The sequence below is a fragment of the Protomyctophum parallelum genome (genome assembly GCF_964188405.1).
Source record: "Protomyctophum parallelum genome assembly, chromosome: 20".
NCBI lineage: Eukaryota > Metazoa > Chordata > Actinopteri > Myctophiformes > Myctophidae > Protomyctophum > Protomyctophum parallelum.
In genome coordinates, this window is record NC_139718.1 from 29,678,718 (window position 1) to 29,700,068 (window position 21,351).

General features: G+C 41.0%; 2 protein-coding genes across 5 annotated transcripts; both read left to right on the plus strand.

Annotated features, from left to right (window-relative positions):
• The first annotated feature begins 853 nt into the window (after positions 1 to 853).
• LOC310878393 (RING finger protein 145) lies at positions 854 to 10,544 on the plus strand. 3 transcript variants are annotated; one of them, XM_083792716.1, is made up of 11 exons: positions 854 to 1,049; positions 1,931 to 2,216; positions 2,579 to 2,687; positions 2,963 to 3,054; positions 3,285 to 3,526; positions 5,646 to 5,821; positions 6,492 to 6,632; positions 6,942 to 7,124; positions 7,357 to 7,504; positions 8,138 to 8,494; positions 8,584 to 10,544. In XM_083792716.1, the coding sequence occupies exons 2-11, from the start codon at positions 2,048 to 2,050 to the stop codon at positions 9,664 to 9,666; spliced, it is 2,700 nt and encodes an 899-aa protein (XP_083648842.1). In that variant the 5' UTR covers positions 854 to 1,049; positions 1,931 to 2,047; the 3' UTR covers positions 9,667 to 10,544. The 3 variants fall into 3 exon arrangements, with proteins under 3 accessions (XP_083648842.1, XP_083648841.1, XP_083648843.1); XM_083792715.1 differs by having other exon boundaries at positions 854 to 1,045; XM_083792717.1 differs by having other exon boundaries at positions 854 to 1,045; positions 3,290 to 3,526; positions 5,653 to 5,821.
• Positions 10,545 to 12,748: 2,204 nt separating this feature from the next.
• Positions 12,749 to 20,748, plus strand: LOC310878327 (ubiquitin-conjugating enzyme E2 D2-like). Of its 2 annotated transcripts, XM_083792608.1 has the most exons (8): positions 12,749 to 13,167; positions 15,371 to 15,434; positions 15,998 to 16,029; positions 16,361 to 16,438; positions 16,943 to 17,048; positions 18,554 to 18,647; positions 18,933 to 18,983; positions 19,642 to 20,748. In XM_083792608.1, the coding sequence occupies exons 1-7, from the start codon at positions 13,144 to 13,146 to the stop codon at positions 18,979 to 18,981; spliced, it is 447 nt and encodes a 148-aa protein (XP_083648734.1). In that variant the 5' UTR covers positions 12,749 to 13,143; the 3' UTR covers positions 18,982 to 18,983; positions 19,642 to 20,748. The 2 variants fall into 2 exon arrangements, with proteins under 2 accessions (XP_083648734.1, XP_083648735.1); XM_083792609.1 differs by lacking the exon at positions 18,933 to 18,983.
• The last annotated feature ends 603 nt before the right edge of the window (positions 20,749 to 21,351 follow it).

The following is a 21,351-nucleotide window of genomic DNA, read 5'->3' on the forward strand; positions in this document are numbered from 1 at the left end:
GCAGTACTAGTCCGTCAAATGCATTCCTTCAAATGCTGTTTCCACATGGGATTTTGGTCCCAACTTCTATGGTCCCAACTGCCTGCCTCTAGTGTTATGGAAACCTTCAATGGTGCTCAGTCTGCAGTGCAGTCTTTGATGCCACACACACAGCCAATTTGCCAGCCTTGCCTCTGCTCTGCAGCTTTTTTGTAGATTTGATTTATAATTTATGATTATTATTTATTTTCTATGAATTATGCCTGAGAAATGATATTATGAAATGTTGAGTTATTTTGTTTGCTATTTGCTGCTATTATTTATACGATCTGCTGATTGTTATGGTAATATTGTATGGTAATGTGAGGACGTCACGTTGATTTATGGGTGTCACTCTGTGATGAAGCAGGTGACGGCATGATCATGATGTGATCAGAAACCAGAGCGGCAGGGACAAACATTTAAACCACCACCACCACCACATACTACATAGCATAGCACATTTGTACAACGGAATATAGCCTTATACGAATGATTTTGTTTTGTTTAATCTAAAGACGGGCTTTTCTAATAAATGACCTGAAACTACAGACTACGGAATGCTGGTGCGTTATTAATCCGAAACCGCTCGTACAGATGGCCTTCTCTGTGTTTGATCGAAATTACAACAAATGATCGATGAAGAATAATGTCTGTGTCTGTCACATTTCAGGAAGTTAATTGATTGAATTGATTATAGAAGTTATTTCATAATGGAGTTTATCTTTTATTTTGACGTTTGAATTACATTTATTTTGAAATGGTTTGTGTATGGTTGACATGACGTGTACACACAGGAAATAGCCACGCAAGCGATGCCCTGGAATCACAACATTGCGTGTCAACTCTGTTTTATGTAATTTATTGTCTTCTTTATCTACTCTAAGTTTAGACATTCTTCATTTCATTCTATCGCAGAATGTCGGCATATGCAGATTTTCAAATAGTTTGCGCGTAACCAAATGTTTCTATTATTTGTGCACCGCGTTAAATGGCTGTCCGACTGAGATGCGAGATGCTTCGCAAAGTAGGTACAGTATAGTAGGCTACGAATATCTTGATCTTGAATGTGTTGGATTTTGCACGCCCTAATTATAATGGCTATGATGTGCATTGCACCTCTCCAAGAAACAAGGATAAGTCTCAAATGGAGTTTATATTTACAACATATGGCATATGCATGGTTGCAACTTCATAAGAGCTCTTCCTGTAAATAAGAAAGAGCCTTCTCTTTTGTCCTTCCATCAACAAAATTAGATACATTTTATAATGTATTGATTCATCTGGTAGCGGTTTAAGCGCAGTAGAAAAACAATTAAAGGGTGACCTAGTAAGTAAGTAATCAATGACGACGAGTGACAGTAATCAGTAAGAGTGGGCACCTGAGAAGACAATGTTAAATTTGCAATGTGTTTTCCAAAATGTAAAAAAAATAAATAAATAATGTATTTTGTAAAACATTTGCCATTTAAGGTCTGATTAATTATCTTTATATTGAAGGCTAAATGTAGGTCTAATAATTATGTACTGTGCATGCATGTTCAAATCATGTATACACAATCACATCACATTATTTCATTTTCAAAAGCATACTTTTCTTAATTTCACTCTGAGGTGCCCAGACTTCTCTGGTAAAAAAATAATAAGATATGCACATCCCCACAGTTTTTAGATACGGTACTCAGCTGGACCCTCAAATGAAGAAAAAAGGGAATGTCCGCACACAATATTTTTGCTCCCTGTCTTCTCTTTGAGAAAGCCCGGACAGGCGAAACGTTGTTTGGTTCAAATAAAGAGAAGATGGGGAGCAATTAACATATTGTGTGCGGACATTCCTTTTTTTCTTCATCAGAATCATCAGACTCCATAATCATGCGTGTATCCGTGAGTGACAATCCCTTGTATTTTGCAGATGACTAGAGGACGAGGCAATCATGATGGTTGTAAACTCTCCCATGGCACAGTGACAACATCCACTGAGCTCAGCATGTGACACAAGCTTCCTTCTTTCCAAAAAGTGGATCTCAAGATGCCTCGCCTAGAAGAGTTTGCCAATGTTGCCCTTAGGGTTCCAAGCATATTAGTGCTGGACTTATTGTATAAATGTGACATTGATGGCTTAACAGACCACCTCAAAGCCAAAAATGAAGACATGCTTTTCAAATACAAATATGTCATTTGGAACATGTATTATCTGGGTATGTATGTAATGTAATCATAATTCACCTTTATCACTTACACAGCTGTATTCATGAACATATTAGTCTAACCAGTCTCTAGGTGATATTAGAATTACAACAATATTAATAGTCTAACATCAGCAGAAGCTGAAAAAAGAAGAAAATAGTTGCTTTCCTAACTAGCTAAAACAGATTGAAATATATTGTGTTGTCGAGTACATACTGTACATCACATGCTATATCCTATTTGTTTTATATTTTGTTAACATTTCTCCATATGTATATCCTCCAGTTGACACTCCCTCTGACCTTCAAAGGTAAAAAAAGGTAAAAAAGGTAAAAAAAGCAACATAATATGAACATCCTTGTTTCTCTTCCAGGTCACCTCATAAATGTTATAGTGTTGGTTCTGCCACTGAGACACATTGTGACACTCTACCTCCACATCCTTGCTGCCCTTCTTCTATACGTGGGACATCAGATTTCCAAGTACGGTGACATACTACTACTACTATTTACTACTATTACTACATTTCCCATAATTCCCAATCATACTGACAGAATCAGTTGTCTCATAATGTATGATGATGCTGGGCTGCACGCATGCACACACCCACAAAATGCATCTCTCTCTGTATCCTGCCAAGATGCTGAACTTGTGAATTAATGTTTTGAATCAAAGCCCCTGTTCACTTGTTTACACTTATTTTAGAAGCATTGCACAACCTCAAAGCCAGCATGTGTCGTGTTCATGTCATTGACAGGGATTATGTACGTGAGGAGGTGATGTATGGTTATGAAGGAGCTTTGTACCTCGATTCTCTGGCTTTCAACCGATTTGTCTCTGCACTGACAAGTGGGTCCCAATGTCACATTTGTAGCTCTAAAACATGTCTCTTTGTAAATGTTCTTTTTAATTTGTCTTAATTACTAGTATTATTTGTTTGTTTTGTAAAACCTATTTTAGATGAATACTATATGAATTCAGAGTCAGACTATTATTGTTGATATCACTGAATTGTATTTGTACATTAAAAGTTCAAAAGGCTTTACAGCTCTGTTAATCTGCCTTGTTTTTTCATCTAGGTCAGATTATTCTCAGCACTTTGTGTGCCTTTCTATTGAAGACCAGAAAGGTGTGGCTGTTTTCTGCCCACATGCTGCCCCTGCTGGCCCGACTGTGTGCATCACCCCATGCCACGCTGCTAACTGTCAACTCCTTCTCCATGGGTCTGACTGGAGTTGGAATAGTAATATTCCTTCTTTCAAATCTCTTTGTGCCATATCGCCTAGCCAGAGCCGCCTACTCGGAACTGCTTCAGTTGGAGGTAACTGTAGTCCCACCCCTTGTATGTTTTATTTAGGGATGCACGATTAATCTGTAGCATAATCGGAATTGGCCATATCGGCCATAAAAATGCCATATTGGTCTTTCACCAGCAAAAGATTATAAAAATGAAAAAAAGTCTATATTTAATTTAGATGTACTCATCTCATTCAGTAGTCAATAGTCATTCAGTTGTGAAAACAGACACTTGGAAAAGATTATAGGCTATTTATTGATTGATTGAATACTTTATTAACAGGCTTTGTGCCAAGCCAATTGTGGTCCTCTGTATAATATCGGAATCAGTCAGCATCTGTATGGTATGACCCTGCAAATAATCGGATATCGATCATAATTTCATAATCGTGCACCCCCAGTTTTATTACTCAATAGGCATAAGCATTAGGGGATCAGGGGTAGAGTGTCCGGTAGAGCGGACAGATCCCGGGCTTCCCCAGAGTTGGTGTCGAAGTTTCCTTGGGCAAGACTCTGAACCCCTAATTGCTCAGCGGATTCGAGTGAAAATCAACTGATAATTCCCAGTAGGTTACTTATCAAGCCGATTTTATCGACCTACTGCATGTAGTCTGGCATTGATAAAACGCGAATATGCGTTAAGGTTGGGACCGCGCTGCTACGTGCTATGTTTAGGTGAGGGTATGAGGAGGCTTGTCGTTTCTCAGTAGGCAGTAGACCAAAACGACTGGATTAAGGTTGGCGAACATGCGTTAAAGGACCACTTCACCACTTTTCAACTTCTCTTCATATAATAGGTCCTCATTAATAATCATGATAAAAAGAAAATCTACTCAGTCTGTGACTCATAGGAGTTCAGAAACCTGTCCACCGGTGACATCATCGTTAGGCAGATTTATTTTAAACAAGTTTTGTTTTTTACAATTTTCTTTTTGATTTTTATTATCGTGAGAACGATGGCGTCCATTTTCGCATTGCAACTTTTCAGGACTAGAAAGCCTGCAGTTTCTATTAGCTTGTATTCACCATCGATGATGTCACTGGTGGACGGGTTTCTGAACTGCCCACAGCCCTCCCATGAGACACAGACTGAGTAGAAAAAAACTTTTTGTTCATAATTTTTAGTGAGGACCTATTATATGAAGATAGGATGAAAAGTGGTGAAGTGGTCCTTGAAGGTTGAGACGCGCCGCTACGTGCTTGCGGTTATGTTTAGGTGAGGGTATGAGGAGGCTTGTTGTTCTCAGTAGGCTCCCAGCATGTGCAGTAGACCGATAAGGTCGGCTTGATAAGTAACCTACTGGGAATTATCGTTTGATACCATTCGAAGCGGGTGAATTGCTCCCGATTTGCAGGTTGGTGCCTTGCTTGGTTTCCGCCGCCATCGGTGTATGAATGTGTGTGTGAATGGGAGAATGTAATCTATGTAAACCTCTTTTGAAAGAAGCGCTATAAAAATGCACCATTTACCATTTACCATTAGTCCCGTGTAGCCAGACAACTACTATCTCCAAAATAAATGCTATATAGAGTCTGGAACGACACCCCCTTAATCCTAGAGAGGAAGCTGTCATCTGTTCGTCATAAAATATCTTATCATATCTTTACATTGAATTTTCCAATTTCTATTTCTGCTAAGCAGCAAGCTGTATTATATGCTTAGATGATTTTGATTTATATTCGGATAAATTTGTGTGACTGTAAAGAGGAAACAGAAGTGGGAAGGAGGCTTCACATCCGTTTTAATAATTCACCATGCAAAAAAGCCATGCTTACCGGTAGTTGAAGTGCAAGTATTGTATAGTACTTAGCATCATACTGTTTAAGTGCCAGGGACGTCATCCCGTATCTAAATCAACTATGCACTGAGTGCCATGCCCGTATAGACATATAATTTTCTTTTTTTTATCTGGCAGATCTGGCACTCAGAGCCTAAACTGGTGACCACTAGGTGGCACTGAAGGAGTTAAGGCCAACAGTACTTTTCTTTTCGATTTGCTTTTGTCTTTGTTTCATATTCCATGGAAGATGATGATGATGATTTTGTCTTTCTGGGATGTCAGTAGTTTGTGGGACATAAACAAAACAATACAATTATGTCTTATCAGATAATATTTATCTGTCCCTGGCTTCTCTTTTCTCAGGTCATAGAGCTGTACAGGCTCCTGGCTGTGGCAATCTCTTTGTGGAACCAGTTTGCTGTCCCAGTTCTGTTCAGTGTTTTCTGGTTTGTTCTATTCGTGGTCCAGCTGGGCTCAGACACCATGTCTAGCAGCGCCTCAGCAGGTCATCAGGGAATTATCTTCATTGTGCTAACAAGGTATTTTAAGAAGATTTGTATCAGGAGTTGCGTTTGACTTCTTTTTAGACAAAGGCTAACGTTTGGGATGGTAAAAAAAAGAAACGTTTTATTTTACTTTGCAATATATAATACATCAGCAGAGACATGCTGGGGTTATTGTGCTGACAACGTGTCATGAGATTATCGTGTTCAGCATTCGGTACATTGGTCGTGTTATTATATTACGTGTTTTCAATAGGCTCTCCATCTCTCTACTTCTGCCCATCTCATCCCTCCCTGTTTCCCTCTCTCCGTCTCTTCTCTCTGACTGATAAAGCTCTGTCTTTAACTCTGTATCTCCACCTCTCACTCTGCTTCCCCCTCTCCCTCCCTTCCTCTTTCCACCCCTCTCTCTCCAAATCCCCTCTGTCTCTCTTTCTCTCTCTTGCTGATCGAGCTCTGGTCTGACGTCACACACAACAGAAGCCGTTGCCTAACAATGGTGATTTGCTCTGACATGAACTATTGCCATAACTTTATAGAGTAGATGCCAATGACGACAGCTCTGGGGCTATGGAGGATTAAAATTTAAACAAGCAGACTGAATGTCCCCCTGTTTATTCTAATATGGATATAGACATGAACAAATGAGTGTGCACGTTATTGATGTTTTTTCTCCTTTGCGTCTCTGCACCCCCGCTCTCCACAGTGTCTCCGAGTGTTGTTCCACTCCCTACTCCCTGCTGGGCCTGACGTTTGTGGTATCATACCTGGCTCTTGGGCTGCTTAACCTATGCAAATTCTACTTGGGGGGTTATGCAGCTGTTCAGAATGAGAACGTCATGCACAGGTGAGTCTGAAATTTGTGCTACCTTTTCTGTTTTGGCTTAATTCATTCTCAGGTCACCAGCTGTAGTCAACCAGGCAGTGTCTTATTTCGACCATGGCAATGCAATGAGTGTACTGGACTGGTGCATATGATAATCTCTTAACTCTGTAGAAACCCCCCCCCAATCAAAACTCGGCTACATGCATTATGACATCACAAAGCAGAACCACTCCTGACCGAAACAAGGACTGGCCGCAAACAAGGAAACCAGGTGAGGCGTGGTTATGCAGGAAATTAATTTTCATTTCATTTGTTTGTGTCTCTCATCAGAGGTGTGACCGAGGGTGTCACGTTGCTCCTACTGGCACTTCAGACGGGTTTACTAGATATGCAAGCCCTACAGCGCACCTTCCTTCTCAGCATCATCCTCTTCATCGTGGCCACTTCCACTCTGCAGTCCATGATTGAAATCACGGACCCAGTCATTCTAGCACTGGGTGCATCCCGCAATAGGTAACAGAGTTCATTTCAAAAAATATATCCATTATTTTTGTATTCACAAAATACAACAACCTGCAGTAAAATCATTTCTATAATCTTTATATAAATATAATGTTTGAATGAAAGGCTTCAAGTCTAGACTTTAACTCTGCTACAAAGTTAAACAGTGACACTATAGTGACTGCAGCATGTACAGAATACATACTCAACAATGTTCACAGTGTTTGTAATGCATTTGCTTTAGGAGCCTGTGGAAACACTTCCGTGGCCTCAGCATGTGCGTGCTCCTGCTGGTTTTCCCAGGATTCATGGCTTATAAAATCGGCCAGTTCTTCCACATGGACTTTTGGCTTCTTATACTGGTGTCCAGTTTCATGCTCACTTCTCTTCAGGTAAGAGAGTTACTACAACTACAAGACTCATTCTAATAAGGAAACCTTATTTTGTCTTTCTGTTGCTTTACTCATGTTCTATATATCATCTCCCAATTGCATGTTCGATTTGCATGTAAATTACTAAAAAAAAAATCAGCTGCATATCCAGTTCATAGGAAGCGAAGTTGTAAGGCTCCTTGAAAGGTGTTATTGAAATACAGGAGAGATGGTTCGATCAGGTTTTTTGGGACTGATCACCGAACACCTTAAGTCTGATCGCCCGATACTGATCATCACTTCTCATGTGGCAGGGCATTTTGTTTTCTTTCTTACATTCCTGTTAATGTCCCTCCACTTCCTGGTCCAACAGCCATGCCATCATACACCCAAAATCACACTTGTGTGAAGTGAGGGGCGCCTCACTTCTTTAAACAAACATCAAACTCTAAACAGATATCATGTGGGGTGCTGGGTTTTTTTTACGTCATTTTATGTAATTTAGGAAAGCCAGACGTTAGAGCAGCTAGCGCCCCTCAAGAAACATCTCTTACCTTATAACTTACCTTACCCTCTATCTAGAAAGATATTGTATAACTATCTAATAAATCAATATTGTTTTATTTTGGTTTCTTTTACTATTCGATTCCTCAGGTTACAGGCACCATGTTGATCTATTCCCTCTTCATGGTGGAGCTCTTCCGCACCGACCCCATCGACAGCCTGGACGAGGTGATCTACTGGGTGAATGCCATCAGCCGAGTGCTGGAGTTCATGGTGGCCCTTTGCGTGGTGGCGTACGGAACATGGGAGTCCCTCTTTGGGGAGTGGAGCTGGATGGGTGCTTCCGTCATCATCGTCCACTCCTACTTCAACGTGTGGCTCAGGGCGCAGTCGGGCTGGAAGAGCTTCCTGTTGAGACAGGAAGCGGCAAAGAAAATCAACTCCCTGCCACAAGCCACACCTCTGCAGCTGCAGCAACACAATGATGTCTGTTCCATCTGTTTCCAGGTCGAAACATATTAATTAACATTATTCATTATTAATAATAATTATGCTTGTATTTATTTTTTTAATAAAAAAACATCTGATTTCCACAGGAAATGAGCTCTGCTGTGATCACACACTGCGGACATTTTTTCCATGGAAACTGCCTCCGCAAGTGGCTGTATGTTCAGGAGACCTGCCCCATGTGCCACCAGTCGGTCCGACCCACATTGACCAGTCAGAATCAGGGGGCTGGCGAAACTCAGGCAGCAACACCACTTCAAAGAGATGGACAGGGGGCAGAGCTAGCTGCAGAGCAAAGAGATCTTTCCACAGGGAACGATCCCTCACAGGAGGCCCAAAGTAACCAAGCAGCTCCTGAACCCACAGAGGAGCAGGAGAGGACACTTGGGTCTGAGGCGGGAGCCTGTGGCAATGGTATAGTTGACGGTGACTGTCCGGACAGCCCGTGTCGGAAGGCTGTCCAGGGCCTCCGTTTCAGCTCCAGTGGTGACTTTGTTGGCTTCACTAGCCCAGTATTCAACTGCCCTTCAGGGAGCAGTCCTAGTTCTCACAGGCAATGGGATCAAATGTCTCCTGTTGAAACGCACAGCCCGAGTGAGGAGGAAAGCAGAGAGATACTGCAGACAGAAGACAAGCTGTGTTCTGGAGCTGTGGATTCTGAAATTTCAGGTTTGTCCTTCCCAATGTACTCTGTGGACACTGTAAACCAGGACAATGTGGAGAGCATGTATGCTGAGAGAGCTGGACCTTGCATTCAGCTTGAAGGACACACTGCTAACTCTGTTGTGATATCTCAAAATAATGACAGTTATGATGAGAGCTGTGAGGAAAATCCTGCACCCATTGTAGCCAAATGTGACTTTATAAACAGCAATGAATCAAATAACTCATCTGACTTGGAAGAAGATCATGCCCTTTGTTTAAATGGCCCTGATGCGCCACAGCTTGAGGAAACCGAAGAGACCCATGTAATTCACAGCAGGGCACAACGTTCTGACCAAACAGCTGTCCATAATATGATACCTGTATCATTGGTATCACTGTATAATGCTGATCCAGCATCAACTCAGCCTCCTGATCCAGGCCTCACATGTCCCAACTGTGGCATGATATGTGATTCAAAAATCGGGCTTCATGGTCATCTGCAATGGCATAGCCGCCAGCAGAGATGACCACTGACAAACTCTTCACAGCACAAGGTTCAAGGAATCTAAATACTCTTCGACAACAATGGACTGCCAGAAGAAGTCTGTATCACTAAACGTAAGCGGTACTGATTCAATGGAATGGAATGGAAAGGCACTGACCAACCAACTCCTTGAGACCGTCTCATGGCATATGAACACTGCTGGGCAAACATCTAGCATCAAATGAAGCAATGAACATATTATATAAATATAATGTATTTGGTAACATGGACAGTGCTGATATTGAGTGTCCGAAGAGACCGTACAGACTCAGACAAGATAGACTCAAAGAGGCCAAATAATTTCAATCGCACTTATTTCCTGGCCACTAGTGGATATCTACTCTTTCACAAACACAGTGGAGTAGTGAGTGCCATGAATCAGTGCCTTGGGTGTGACGGGAACAATCTTTTTTTAAGTGGACAGAAACATATTTGCCTTGACGCCATGATCCATTGTGGGAAATTGTGTTATTTTACTGACAGAATGAATGTGCTGTTATTTTACTGACAGATTAATGAATGTGCTGATTATAGCTGTTTGAAATGTCTGTCTGGGATTGAATTCACAGGCATAATGGTTCAGGGTTAAAGTGATTATTTATACCACTACATTATTGTAAATAACTTTAACATAAATTTAACAAACTCACAGGTTAGGATAAAACGTGTTTAAATGAGCATTTATTTAAAAACATTTTCATTTTTGTGGGACAAAATTGAAGAAAGCAGGTCCCGACGCTGTAGTTTGTAACCACTGGCTCTGTTCAGTATTAATTCACTATTGTGGCTCTTTATAAAAAATCATTCTGTAGTCCAATATAAATTAAACATTACAAGTGGTGATTGTCCTCTGAAATAGGCTGACACTTATGGTCTTAATTAACCCATTCAGGCCTAAGGCCGATTCTAAAAACGCCTCTAAATCCTGACCTAAGGTTTCTGAAAAACTTCAAATATTGATATAGCAGAATCAAAATTTTTACATTTTTGAATACTGTACATACTGTACAGAACCCAAATATGGGTTCCCGGCCTGAGGGGGTAAGGTACAAATAGGGAACCCCGCCCAGAATGGGTTAAAAAACAACCTAGCCAGAACCTAGCCACATTACAGTGGGATGGCATCCCATTCCTCAACCAGGATTTGTTGCAAATCAGCCAATGTCGTTCTGTTGGCCACTCTAGCTCTAACACATACAGCATTTGTTCAGAGATGTGTCCGTGGTACCGCTGAGCAAATCTTGCCTGTAAATCTCTGGAAGAAAGCCTGCGGTTCCTCAGTCCTTACCAGTCTCACAGAACTTGGTCTTAAAGTTTGGAAATGGTACCAGGTCTGACACCAAATAATGCTCCTATGTACTATGCTGGAATACCAGCTTCCAGTTGCCCTATTGCATATACTATTGCCTTGGAGTATACACAAACTCAGAACCCCCCCCCCCCCCCCCCCCCCCCAAAAAAACAAACAAACAACTACTGTACTGTATATGCAATATGCACAATAAGTGAGGCACACTTCCAGGGCTTGGAGGGGGCTGTCGCTCAGCTGCTCGACCCGTCCAAAAGGCCACCCTTCCTGGGTACCAGATGGGACGAGTGACACCCTCCTCGCCCTGGTCCAGAGCGTTAACGAGTTCTCCCTAACGCCCTGCCAGCCACTCCTCTGCTGCACATGGAAAGAAGATTCCATTGGGATCCCGACTTTAGTCAAAATAAACCAAACTACACTACTCACCGAGACAGACTGTTTTGTTGAAAGTCTGTTCTCCAGGGTGGGAATCGTCTCAAGACCCCACCTTCTCTGTATAATATACTTTTTTGGGTTAAGGTTAGGTTTAACATAGTTTTACTGAGGTTAGGTTTAGGTTAGCCCTCCAAGCAGAACCCAATGGTACTGAAGTTTCTGACATTTTTGACGACCCAGACCATGGGGTCCTGTTCCAGCAGTACCATGCCACCTGGTACGCGGACATAAATACAACATAAACACTGTGAATACGGCCTGTCTGCGCTCTTTTACGGCTTTCTTTCCTCTGAGGGCTTCTGAATCTGTGAACTTTAAGTACCTATACATACCGCTGCGAATATCTCCTGTGGCGCGGAAGCCGTTAAGTATTTTTAATCTTTGTTTGACCGATTTGGTCGCTTTGATTCTTCTCTTCTTTCCTTGTTTATTGACACCTCATTGTACCGCCTATCTGGCTAGCTAGTGGCGCTATAGCTATGACAGAGCAGATCAGAGGCAGGGACGTAGCCGACACAAGCCAACGGCACACCGGGAGGCGGTACAATAAACGGTAAATAAACAAGAAGAATCAAAGCGACCAAATCGGTCAAACAAAGATTAAAAATACTTACGGCTTCCGCGCCACAGGATATATTCGCAGCGGAATGTATAGGTACTTATAGTTCACAAATTCAGAATAACTCAAACAAAAAAAGGCCGTCAAACGCCGCAGATACGATGTTACCGAGCAGATTTATGTCCGCGTTCCAACATACCCATACGAAAATATAGTTATGGTCAGGGACCCTACACAAAGCGACATCCACATTTCAGAAAAGCTTTATGGAGGGTTCCGAGAGGGGCTAGGTTTAGGTATAGTTTTACAGGGCCCTAACCTCAGTAAAACCCTAGGGTCCATTAGGGTCAGTGTTCTATGGCTTATTGTGTGTATTGCATATCAGGTTTTTTTCTTCTTCTTATTGCTTGGCCCCTGTTATTTTTTACCATTAATCGAAAATAGATCTAAAAGCTCACTTGTATAAATCAGATTACTGATGCTGACTAATGGAAATTGCCAACCTCGACTCCTACCTAAATAAATTCTACTTTCTACGGTTTCTATTTTGTGTACACAATGTACATTGTTACTAGTAATTGAACAATATCTAAATCTAATCTAAAACTGAGTCTTTAAACATTATTAACCCAGTAGTTCCTTTCTTGTTCCTCTGCCTAACAACTAGCCAATTAGAGCGCCATTGTGTCATCAATGCTCCCGGGCTATGGGATCTGGTACGTGTAGTAAGGTAACATTCTAGCCCGTTAGCCGTTAGCTCAGAACTCAACTGACAGTATCGGAAAGAAACCAAAGGAGAAGCGGACCTTTTGTTGTCTGTGTACTTTCGAGGGATAATGCGCTCACCTAAGCGCTGTCGGATTTACAAACAACCGAGAAGAATTACACGCAACGACACAAAGTAGAAAGCTCATCAAAGCGACTTGATAAAATTCAAGTGGCAAATGTAAGTGAGATAAATAAAAGAAAACAGGTAGCATACGTAGTTTAGCTTGCTACCCAGTTTAGCAAAGCACCGCGCTAGCTTGAGAAGTGAAGGCCCGTCATTCTGAAACTAACGCAAGTGGTGACATTTTGCCAACAATCCTGGCATATCACGGTCCCCAGTCATTGCGCGGACCTGAAAACATTCACCACAGGGAGAACATCGAGCGAGGATGGCGCTGAAAAGGATCCACAAGGTAGGACCTTCTTCTAGCCTGCCTGGTTGGCAAGATAGAATAAAGAGGGATACGCACGTCGCAAGTGACGTCACACATATATAGCCTGTTGGTATGCCTGAAATAACGTACATTGTACTGAGACGGGCAATGATGCTACACAAAGTACGTTGTTTTCCTCTAGTTAAAATAAATGTCCAGCTAATTTTAAATAAGTAAGAAGTGACAGGCGCACGATCCGAAGAGTGATCATTTCCGCTAGGTCTGTCTGACATCACTGACGAACCCTTGGTCAACTTGAAACTAGACCCGATCGAGCTAGCTAGCCTCCCATGTACCTCTGCTCTGCTGACAAACACAGCTGTGTGAGTGTGACATTACATGTTCATAGTCTGTTGTTCACTTGTCATGACGTGTGTACATTTGGCCTAGTAGTATTAGAAGTGTTTTGGTGGCATTGTTTTCATCTAATCACCGACTGTCACACGGATGGAGGACAAATTTAAACACCGGCGTTTTTCCCCACTAGCTAATTACATAACTTCGCTGAACGACTCCACAGACGCTTTGTTTGAACAGGAAGAGGACACCTGACAATTGCCCAATTTATAATACCTTTTGCATACGAACAAAGCCGCAGCCAAGAGCTGCCTGGCGCTGACAATACTTTTAAGTTTCACTTGAAAACCACACAGACAGACGTCATCTGGCTGCCATTAAGGATTAAGCTCTCATATCACACTAGTTAATAAAAAGTTACTGGAAGTCATGACTGGCTTGATATTATAGGAGCAGTCTTTAATGATACATTTCCTCTGTATAAATGCCTCTGCTCCCCTCTGGCCCCATTCACATCAGACTGTGTTGACACTTGACAGTACTTCGGCAGCACAGGAAATAGGTTGCAAAGCAACAGCTTACATTATGCCCCGTTGCTAGCTTGAACCTTCCAGGGGAAAAATCCATAAAGTGTATATGTAATAGTGAGTGACAGGGAGGCCCAGGGCTGGGCATTGGCCCCCACCTCTGTCTAACATAGCTATAGACCTAAAAATATAGTTGCCTTTTGAGGCGAGTCTCATCTTGCTATCAGTCGTTGTTCGAGATAACTAGTCAGCCTGAGTAGATGCATGACATAATAAACTATTTCTTTAGCTTTTCATACATCAGATCAAAATGCTGTACAGTACATAAGGGGGAGGGCAGATAAAACAAGTATACCATTGAAACTGTCATGACTGTAGACCAGAGTATGTAATACCATGTATCTACACTAGCATCCCTCACTCCCTGGAGTATCTTCTTGTGTTTCTCTATAACAAGGCTGTATGTTAGCATCGGATTCAGAATGAATGACTGGGACCATAATGTTAACCAGTTCAGGACTCCTGTCCTTTGTGTTATGTTTGACAGTCATATCATGACAGCAGGGGTGTCACGATTCTCCAAATCCATGATAAGATTCAACTTTAGATTTGGTACTTGCATAGATGGAGGACATTGTAACTAGGGAAGCTGTTACTTGACAGTGGGAGAAGTTTTTCATTTCAATTCCTCCACCATCTCTGACAGTGTCCATGTTTTCTCAAAATGCAGGGACTAAGGGCAGATTCACACTATGGTCCTGGGTGCGCACTCAGGACCACTTGGCAGATGATGTGGTATTGTGAATGCTGCGTACTGTTCCCCCGGAGCGGACCATGCGGTCCCGGGACTGCATGGAGGTAGTCTCGGGACTGATTGAAGTGTACTCGGATACGGATTGATGCAATGTAAAAGCATTGAATACAATGTACTCGGGTACGGAAGAATCAAGGCCAGCGGGGACCAGGCAATTGTAATCGGGAACAGTTTGAATCAAACTGACTCAGTGTGAGTCTGCCCTAAAATACACAGCCAACAATAGGGTGTTAGGGATTCCCAGCAACGTCGGCTTGGTTTTGGTACATAATTTAATTATTCAAGTACGGCCTTTACCAGAAATCGAATGTTCAAAAAGATTGAGAACTGTAGAGAGGGGGTTATTTGGAGTATCGCAAACTAGTTTGTAATTTCTTTCGTGTGCAATATTGAACTGAATCGTGACTCCCCTACATGACACATGATGGGTATTTTTTATTTTTTTTACCTCTTTAGATTGAGTCTTATCGTTTTGTCTGTAAAGTAAATTGTCTCAGGCTTGATCAATGATTGTTCCTTTCTTATTTCATTCTTATTATTACAGGAGCTTAACGACCTGGCCCGTGACCCTCCAGCCCAGTGCTCTGCAGGTCCTGTAGGCGAGGACAGTAGGTGTCTCACAAGTTCAAATATGACACACAGAACTAGAGCTAGTTACTGAGAATTTATATTCTGTAACGATATCGGAGAACTAGCCTACACAAATTATTTTTTTGTAAGTTTTTGAAAACTAAAATAAACTAAAATAAACTCCTCCACATGACTGAAACAACTTGACAAATATACTGAACGTGAAAGCACATGGAATAATAATAATTAGGCAACAAATATGTAACAAAAGGAAGCACAATACAGTATTCTGTTTACAAGAGAGAACTACCACCGTTTGAGGAAAACGACCCTAGCTTAGTTCTAAAAGCATTTTATTATGATAAAGCATCCAAATAAAAAAATGAGCCCTGACAGCCATAGCTGCAAAACAGACATGTTACTGACTGAGAACATGCAGCCAGGGGAAAGGGAAATGGTATCAGACATGTTCCAAGGGAAGTGTTTTTCAGCCTTGTTAATGATTTTGTGTCTGTGTTCCTGACAGATGTAATGCCTCTTTTATGTGGGTTCAGCTTAAGATAACTAATCATAAACTCTCATCTCCTCTATTCTCTTTCAGTGTTTCAGTGGCAAGCCACAATCATGGGACCTGTACGTATAAGCTATTCATGTTGTTTGTTTATTCAAAAACACAGTAGCATGAGTTTCAGGTTATTAATTTGTGCAGAAGAAAAAACTAAGTTTATAAGATGGACAGTAATCGAAAGACAAGTTAATAAAGACTGTTGAATTGCATTACAGACAGAGAGTGTGAATAAACATGGTATAATGCAATGTGCATCTGGGTGATTGTTGTTTGTCTTGCAGGGTGCATCAAATGTAATCATGATATTACGGAAGTATATTTGATAAGACAACGTTCATTATTGCCAAAGAGATCCGATGTTGTCTAACAGGTTTTGATACCTTTTGTCACCTGCAGAATGACAGTCCATACCAGGGAGGTGTCTTTTTCTTGACGATTAATTTTCCAACAGACTACCCTTTCAAACCACCCAAGGTAAGTCTGCACCACACAGAAGATTGATCACAACTAAAATGTATGCAATTATTAAGTAGAATTATCTTTTTAGGCAAAGTCAGAATCACACAGATAATACACCAATCTGAATAATATCACTCACCCTCTTGTACAGTATGAGCTGTGTTCAGAACAGATGCACAAAGTACTACACATCACCTACTACATAAGATGAATCTTTACACTATTATTATATTATTATATATTATATATAAGTATTGCTGTATCACTTAGGTATGGACTATTGGCACAGGGGTTTGAAATCTAGAAGGTTAACTTGTGGCCCCGTGCAATGCTCCATGTAAATATCTATTGGGGTTTGTTCTGATATCTCTCTCATTTGTCTAATTCACAATTAATTGTATATTTTTCTGTCACAATGTTGGTTGTATACTGTTTATTTGGAAACGCATAATTTCAGTTGAAAAAATGGGATTGCTGTCAATTCACAATGTAATGGCTTGTTAATCCTTCTGTTCTCAGCTTGCATTTACAACAAGAATCTACCACCCAAATATTAACAGTAACGGCAGTATCTGTCTGGATATTCTCCGATCACAATGGTCTCCAGCTCTTACTATTTCAAAGGGTAAGATTTCTGAGATTTAACACATTCTCTCACAAAATATAATGGATGTGCTGGAGTCTTAATTCAGACATGCAAAAGTGTAGCTTTTTGGCGCGATTCATGCAAATCCGTTAAAAAAAAGCGTTTGAGGGGGGTGAGGGGGTCATGTCGATTTCTGGGTCATTGGAGCCTATGGGTGGAGCCCAGAGAAATCTTTCTCCGCTGCCTGTATCTGCACACTGCACAGCACGGTAATTGTCAACAAGATGCAGCTGTGAAAGCTGTGAGATGTATCTCTGCTCCACAATGTACTGGAGGTGACCTGGCCAAGCCAAATGCTGCTGCACTCGCCTGTGCCAACCACTGGAAATACGTGATATAGAGGATGGCCGGACACGAAGAAGAAGCTGTGAAAGTTTGCACGTGAACGCTGCTCAGTGCGCGGGAGCTTAAAAATCAGCAGCACATACATGCGACAGCACCCTCTGAAAGTCAACACAACTCCTGCAACCTGCTGCTGCCCGTCGGGTCAAGAAGCGCGAGTTCGAGACGAGAGATATGAAAGGCTGGCCACATCATCGGCGGCGCGCATCGCATGTAGTATGAATCCACCCGTGCCGTGCACTGCAGAATTAGAGTAGATCTACAAGCTCACAACACGTCGCAGCACGACACGTTGTGAGCTTGTAGGTCGGCAGTCCAGTCGGTGTCATGATTTCACTGTGGCTGCTGAATTTTGATCGATCACAAACTGTCTGCAGGCAATCATGCAAATGTGATACTTAATATATATAACAAATAACAGCAACACAAGCAGCTGTTCATTTTACTTTGAAAACCAGTCATTTGAGCTGCACTGCAGGGCAGACTGGTTGGGTGGTGGTTTCTGATTATATCAGTTATATGATCAGGGCAACAGGGTTGTGTTGATGTGTTCCATCGTTATTTGTTGTAGAGTAATACATAGACATAGGGCTCTATTTTCATCCATCTTATAGGAGCTTGTAGATTGGCTACCGGTATTTTAACTATTCAAAGATGTCTTTCAAAATAGTAAAAGGTAGTTATGGATAAGGGGTTTAGCATGGATGAAAATAGAGCCCTAATTGTACTATAACCTTGTAGTGTCCCCCATGACCCCCCCCCCCCCCCCCCCAAATGGGTTAGGTACCAATAAAACCCTCAATATTTCGCGCCGCGGTGATCTCAACGCATCACGTCCCCCGCACACTGTCACCTTTTTCACCCTCGGTCTGTTTGCATGCCTGTTAATATCCTGGATGTAGCTGAAACATTGACTTTGTTGCATACAGTAATGCATACTAACACATATGGTATGGAATAGCAGGACAATGGATGACAATGTAATAGATATAGAACATTATTTGAGAATATAGAATATAACTTACATTGTACATCATTATATATGCCATTAGAATCATCAATTCAGGTCTGGATACAATGTTTTACAATGATGATAATCATTTGGCTACAGGTACTCACAGTTTTCCTTTTTCATCCCACAGTACTTCTGTCCATTTGCTCTCTCTTATGTGACCCAAACCCAGACGACCCACTAGTGCCAGAGATTGCACGAATCTATAAAACAGATACTCAGAAGTAAGTACTGTGCAATGTGCATATAGCATATAGCATATTATTTATAATTTATATAACCTTATTTTTGTCTTCTAGGAAATAACAATGTAATGCAGTGAGTGTAGTGTAATCTATATATACATACAGTATCTGTTATTGCAGGAACCTTCTGCAATAACATCATCTAAAATCTCTAGAAATTAAGCTATATTATCCCTTGTATATGTTATGTACAATGGTTGCAAGGTAAATCTCATAAATCCTAGTGTGAATCATCGTTTGTGTAACCCAGTTTCACTCCATCAGGTATAATAAACTAGCTCGGGAGTGGACAGAGAAGTATGCCATGCTTTAGGGGTAAGGCCAAGAGTTAGCGTTGCACCCTTGGCTAAGTGTTATGGATGTGGTCGATTTGTTTGTGATTTGTGATTCTCTGGTCACATTGGTATAACTATAACCAGAGGCATTTGCTGGCTGCCTCCCCCAATGTCCCTCTGCATTCTATTAAGTGTTAGTCTTGGGCTTTGGCTCTAGTTCACCAAATTTTGTATGGCTGCAGTGTGGGCTTCTGTATATCATGGTTGTTTGGTTACTGACTGACAGACAGACTGGGGAGAATATACTAATCACTGTTTGATGATGAGTAAAAGGAATGTCCATTGTTTGCTTTGTTAGCATGAAATGTTTCTCTTTCAACTTTATTGAACATGTTCCTATGAATGTCTGTAAATGGCTCAATTTCTTGCTAAATAAGTTCCTTGAGAAACATCAAACTTTATTGCAGTGTACTTTATATGCTAACACTTGAGATAATGCTAAGCTTGTGTGCACAATCCATTATAAATTTAGTGTGCTAAGGTGTTGGCATGCACTGCAGCAAATTTTGAATAGGTTACCAGTCTTGTGGATGCATAATAGTGAGATGATCCAATAGCTTATTTTCCACAAGAAGATTTTGTTTTTCTGTGGTGAATGTCTAGGCCTTGGCTGATTTTTGTCTTCCTCTCGTTCACAGATACAGCAGAATAGCAAAAGAATGGACACAGAAATATGCTATGTGATGCCACATCCTTCAGAAAAGCTGGTGTTTCGGGGGGAAAACATTTTGCTGGATCCAACTTAAAATTCTCAGTTTCATCTTTCCCCCCTTTACCTTTTTGGTTCGTTAATTACAACATTTTATCCCTGTTCCTCCAACTTTCCCCCACGTGCTCATAAGAAGATAGTGTTTTCTAAGTTGGACACGTGCCAGGATCGGTGAAAGTACAACAAATTCAACAATTGTTTGTTTAAGGAGCACATTGCCACAGTTGTGGACTCTGTTTTGATTATGCACCAGTAAGAGAAGGCCTGGCTTGCCTGCACTGACACTTGTTCATTCAGCCCATAATTAATGATGTCACTCATTACTCTGAGACTGAACACAACTGAGATGCTTACCCTGCCTCGTCTCCCTTCAACAATAGCCTGTATGCCAGCTCCATGGAGCCCTGCCTAAATGAAAATGTCCTGGACTAGGCTTCCAAGTGTTTTCATAGCTTTAAATAATGATTCAGTAATTAACAAACATCATCAAAAGGATCTCTATTGGGAAATATGTCCTCACTCAGTCAAATAAGGATTGACCATTGACCTGCAACTGTGTGACCGGTTTAAGGCAAAATGGACAATTTGTTAAAGCTATGAATGCTGCTGGATTCCTATACCCTTGACTCCTGTATAAGTAGGTATTTGAGTCCTAAGGACTGGTGTGGCTCTTCTAATTAGTATTAGAAAATCCATACAGCAGAGAACGTGTGTGTGTGTGTGTGTGTGTGTGTGTGAAATTTAAGGAAAGTACAGTATAAGAAATTCAATGTATTTTATGCATGCTGATTAAAAGGTAGACTATTATGTTTTATCTGCAAATGAATTGGATTGTAAGGCTAGGTTGTTGGAAATTTGGTGCCCTCAAACGCTTTCTATCATTTATTTTGATTATTTAGAAGTTAGTAGAAGATCTATTAGTTATACACGGCTTGAACACTGTCTTCTTGTAGCCCTGGCATTTTTAGGCAAAGGTTGATAATCAACTTGTGCTGATTTAAGTTTTCCCTTCAATAAAGTTGCTTAAAACATGAAATCTATAGTGATGCTTTTGCCTTTTCAGTGTGTGTGTGTGTGTGTGTGTGTGTGTGTGTGTGTGTGTGTGTGTGTGTGTGTGTGTGTGTCAGCCAACTCCCAATAAATCTAGTTTGGCCCATGTGTGTGAGACTAGGTTTCTGCCATTGGCTACGTTTACATGGACAGTTAAATCCCCTTTTCATTCAGAATAAAAGTTAAATCCTATTAAAAGTTCTCATGTAAATACCTACAAAAACTTAAATCAGAAAAAATGGTCAATCTGATTTAAACTTAGATCTGATGTAACTGACCGGTATATTCCATTTTTAAATCCTATTGAAACAATTGTGGACTCATGTAAACACTCATTCGGATTGAAGTTCATTCTGGTCTTTCTGTGCATGCTTGTTTCCATGTAATTGGTATGGCTATATTATGCTCTTGTTTTGCGATTAATTATATTAGAAACCTCTCATAGGCTAGTAAGGCTAAAGGATACATCAAATATAAAGTAATACGGCATAAAAGTGTTTTTCTATTATTATTATTTTGTTTTACTGAAATGTAGTATAGTAAAAGTAAAACAATTGGAAAGTAAAGTAGAAATATCTCAAAATTGTAC

Excerpts from the sequence above, each read along its gene's own strand:
- LOC310878327 (XM_083792608.1), top strand. The coding sequence starts at position 13,144 with ATGGCGCTGAAAAGGATCCACAAG. Across the intron at positions 16,030-16,360 it reads AAGCCACAATCATGGGACCT|AATGACAGTCCATACCAGGG; the intron begins GTACGTATAAGC and ends TGTCACCTGCAG. Across the intron at positions 17,049-18,553 it reads AGCTCTTACTATTTCAAAGG|TACTTCTGTCCATTTGCTCT; the intron begins GTAAGATTTCTG and ends TTCATCCCACAG.
- LOC310878393 (XM_083792716.1), top strand. The coding sequence starts at position 2,048 with ATGCCTCGCCTAGAAGAGTTTGCCAATGTTGCCCTTAGGGTTCCAAGC. Across the intron at positions 7,125-7,356 it reads CTGGGTGCATCCCGCAATAG|GAGCCTGTGGAAACACTTCC; the intron begins GTAACAGAGTTC and ends CATTTGCTTTAG. Across the intron at positions 7,505-8,137 it reads TCATGCTCACTTCTCTTCAG|GTTACAGGCACCATGTTGAT; the intron begins GTAAGAGAGTTA and ends TCGATTCCTCAG.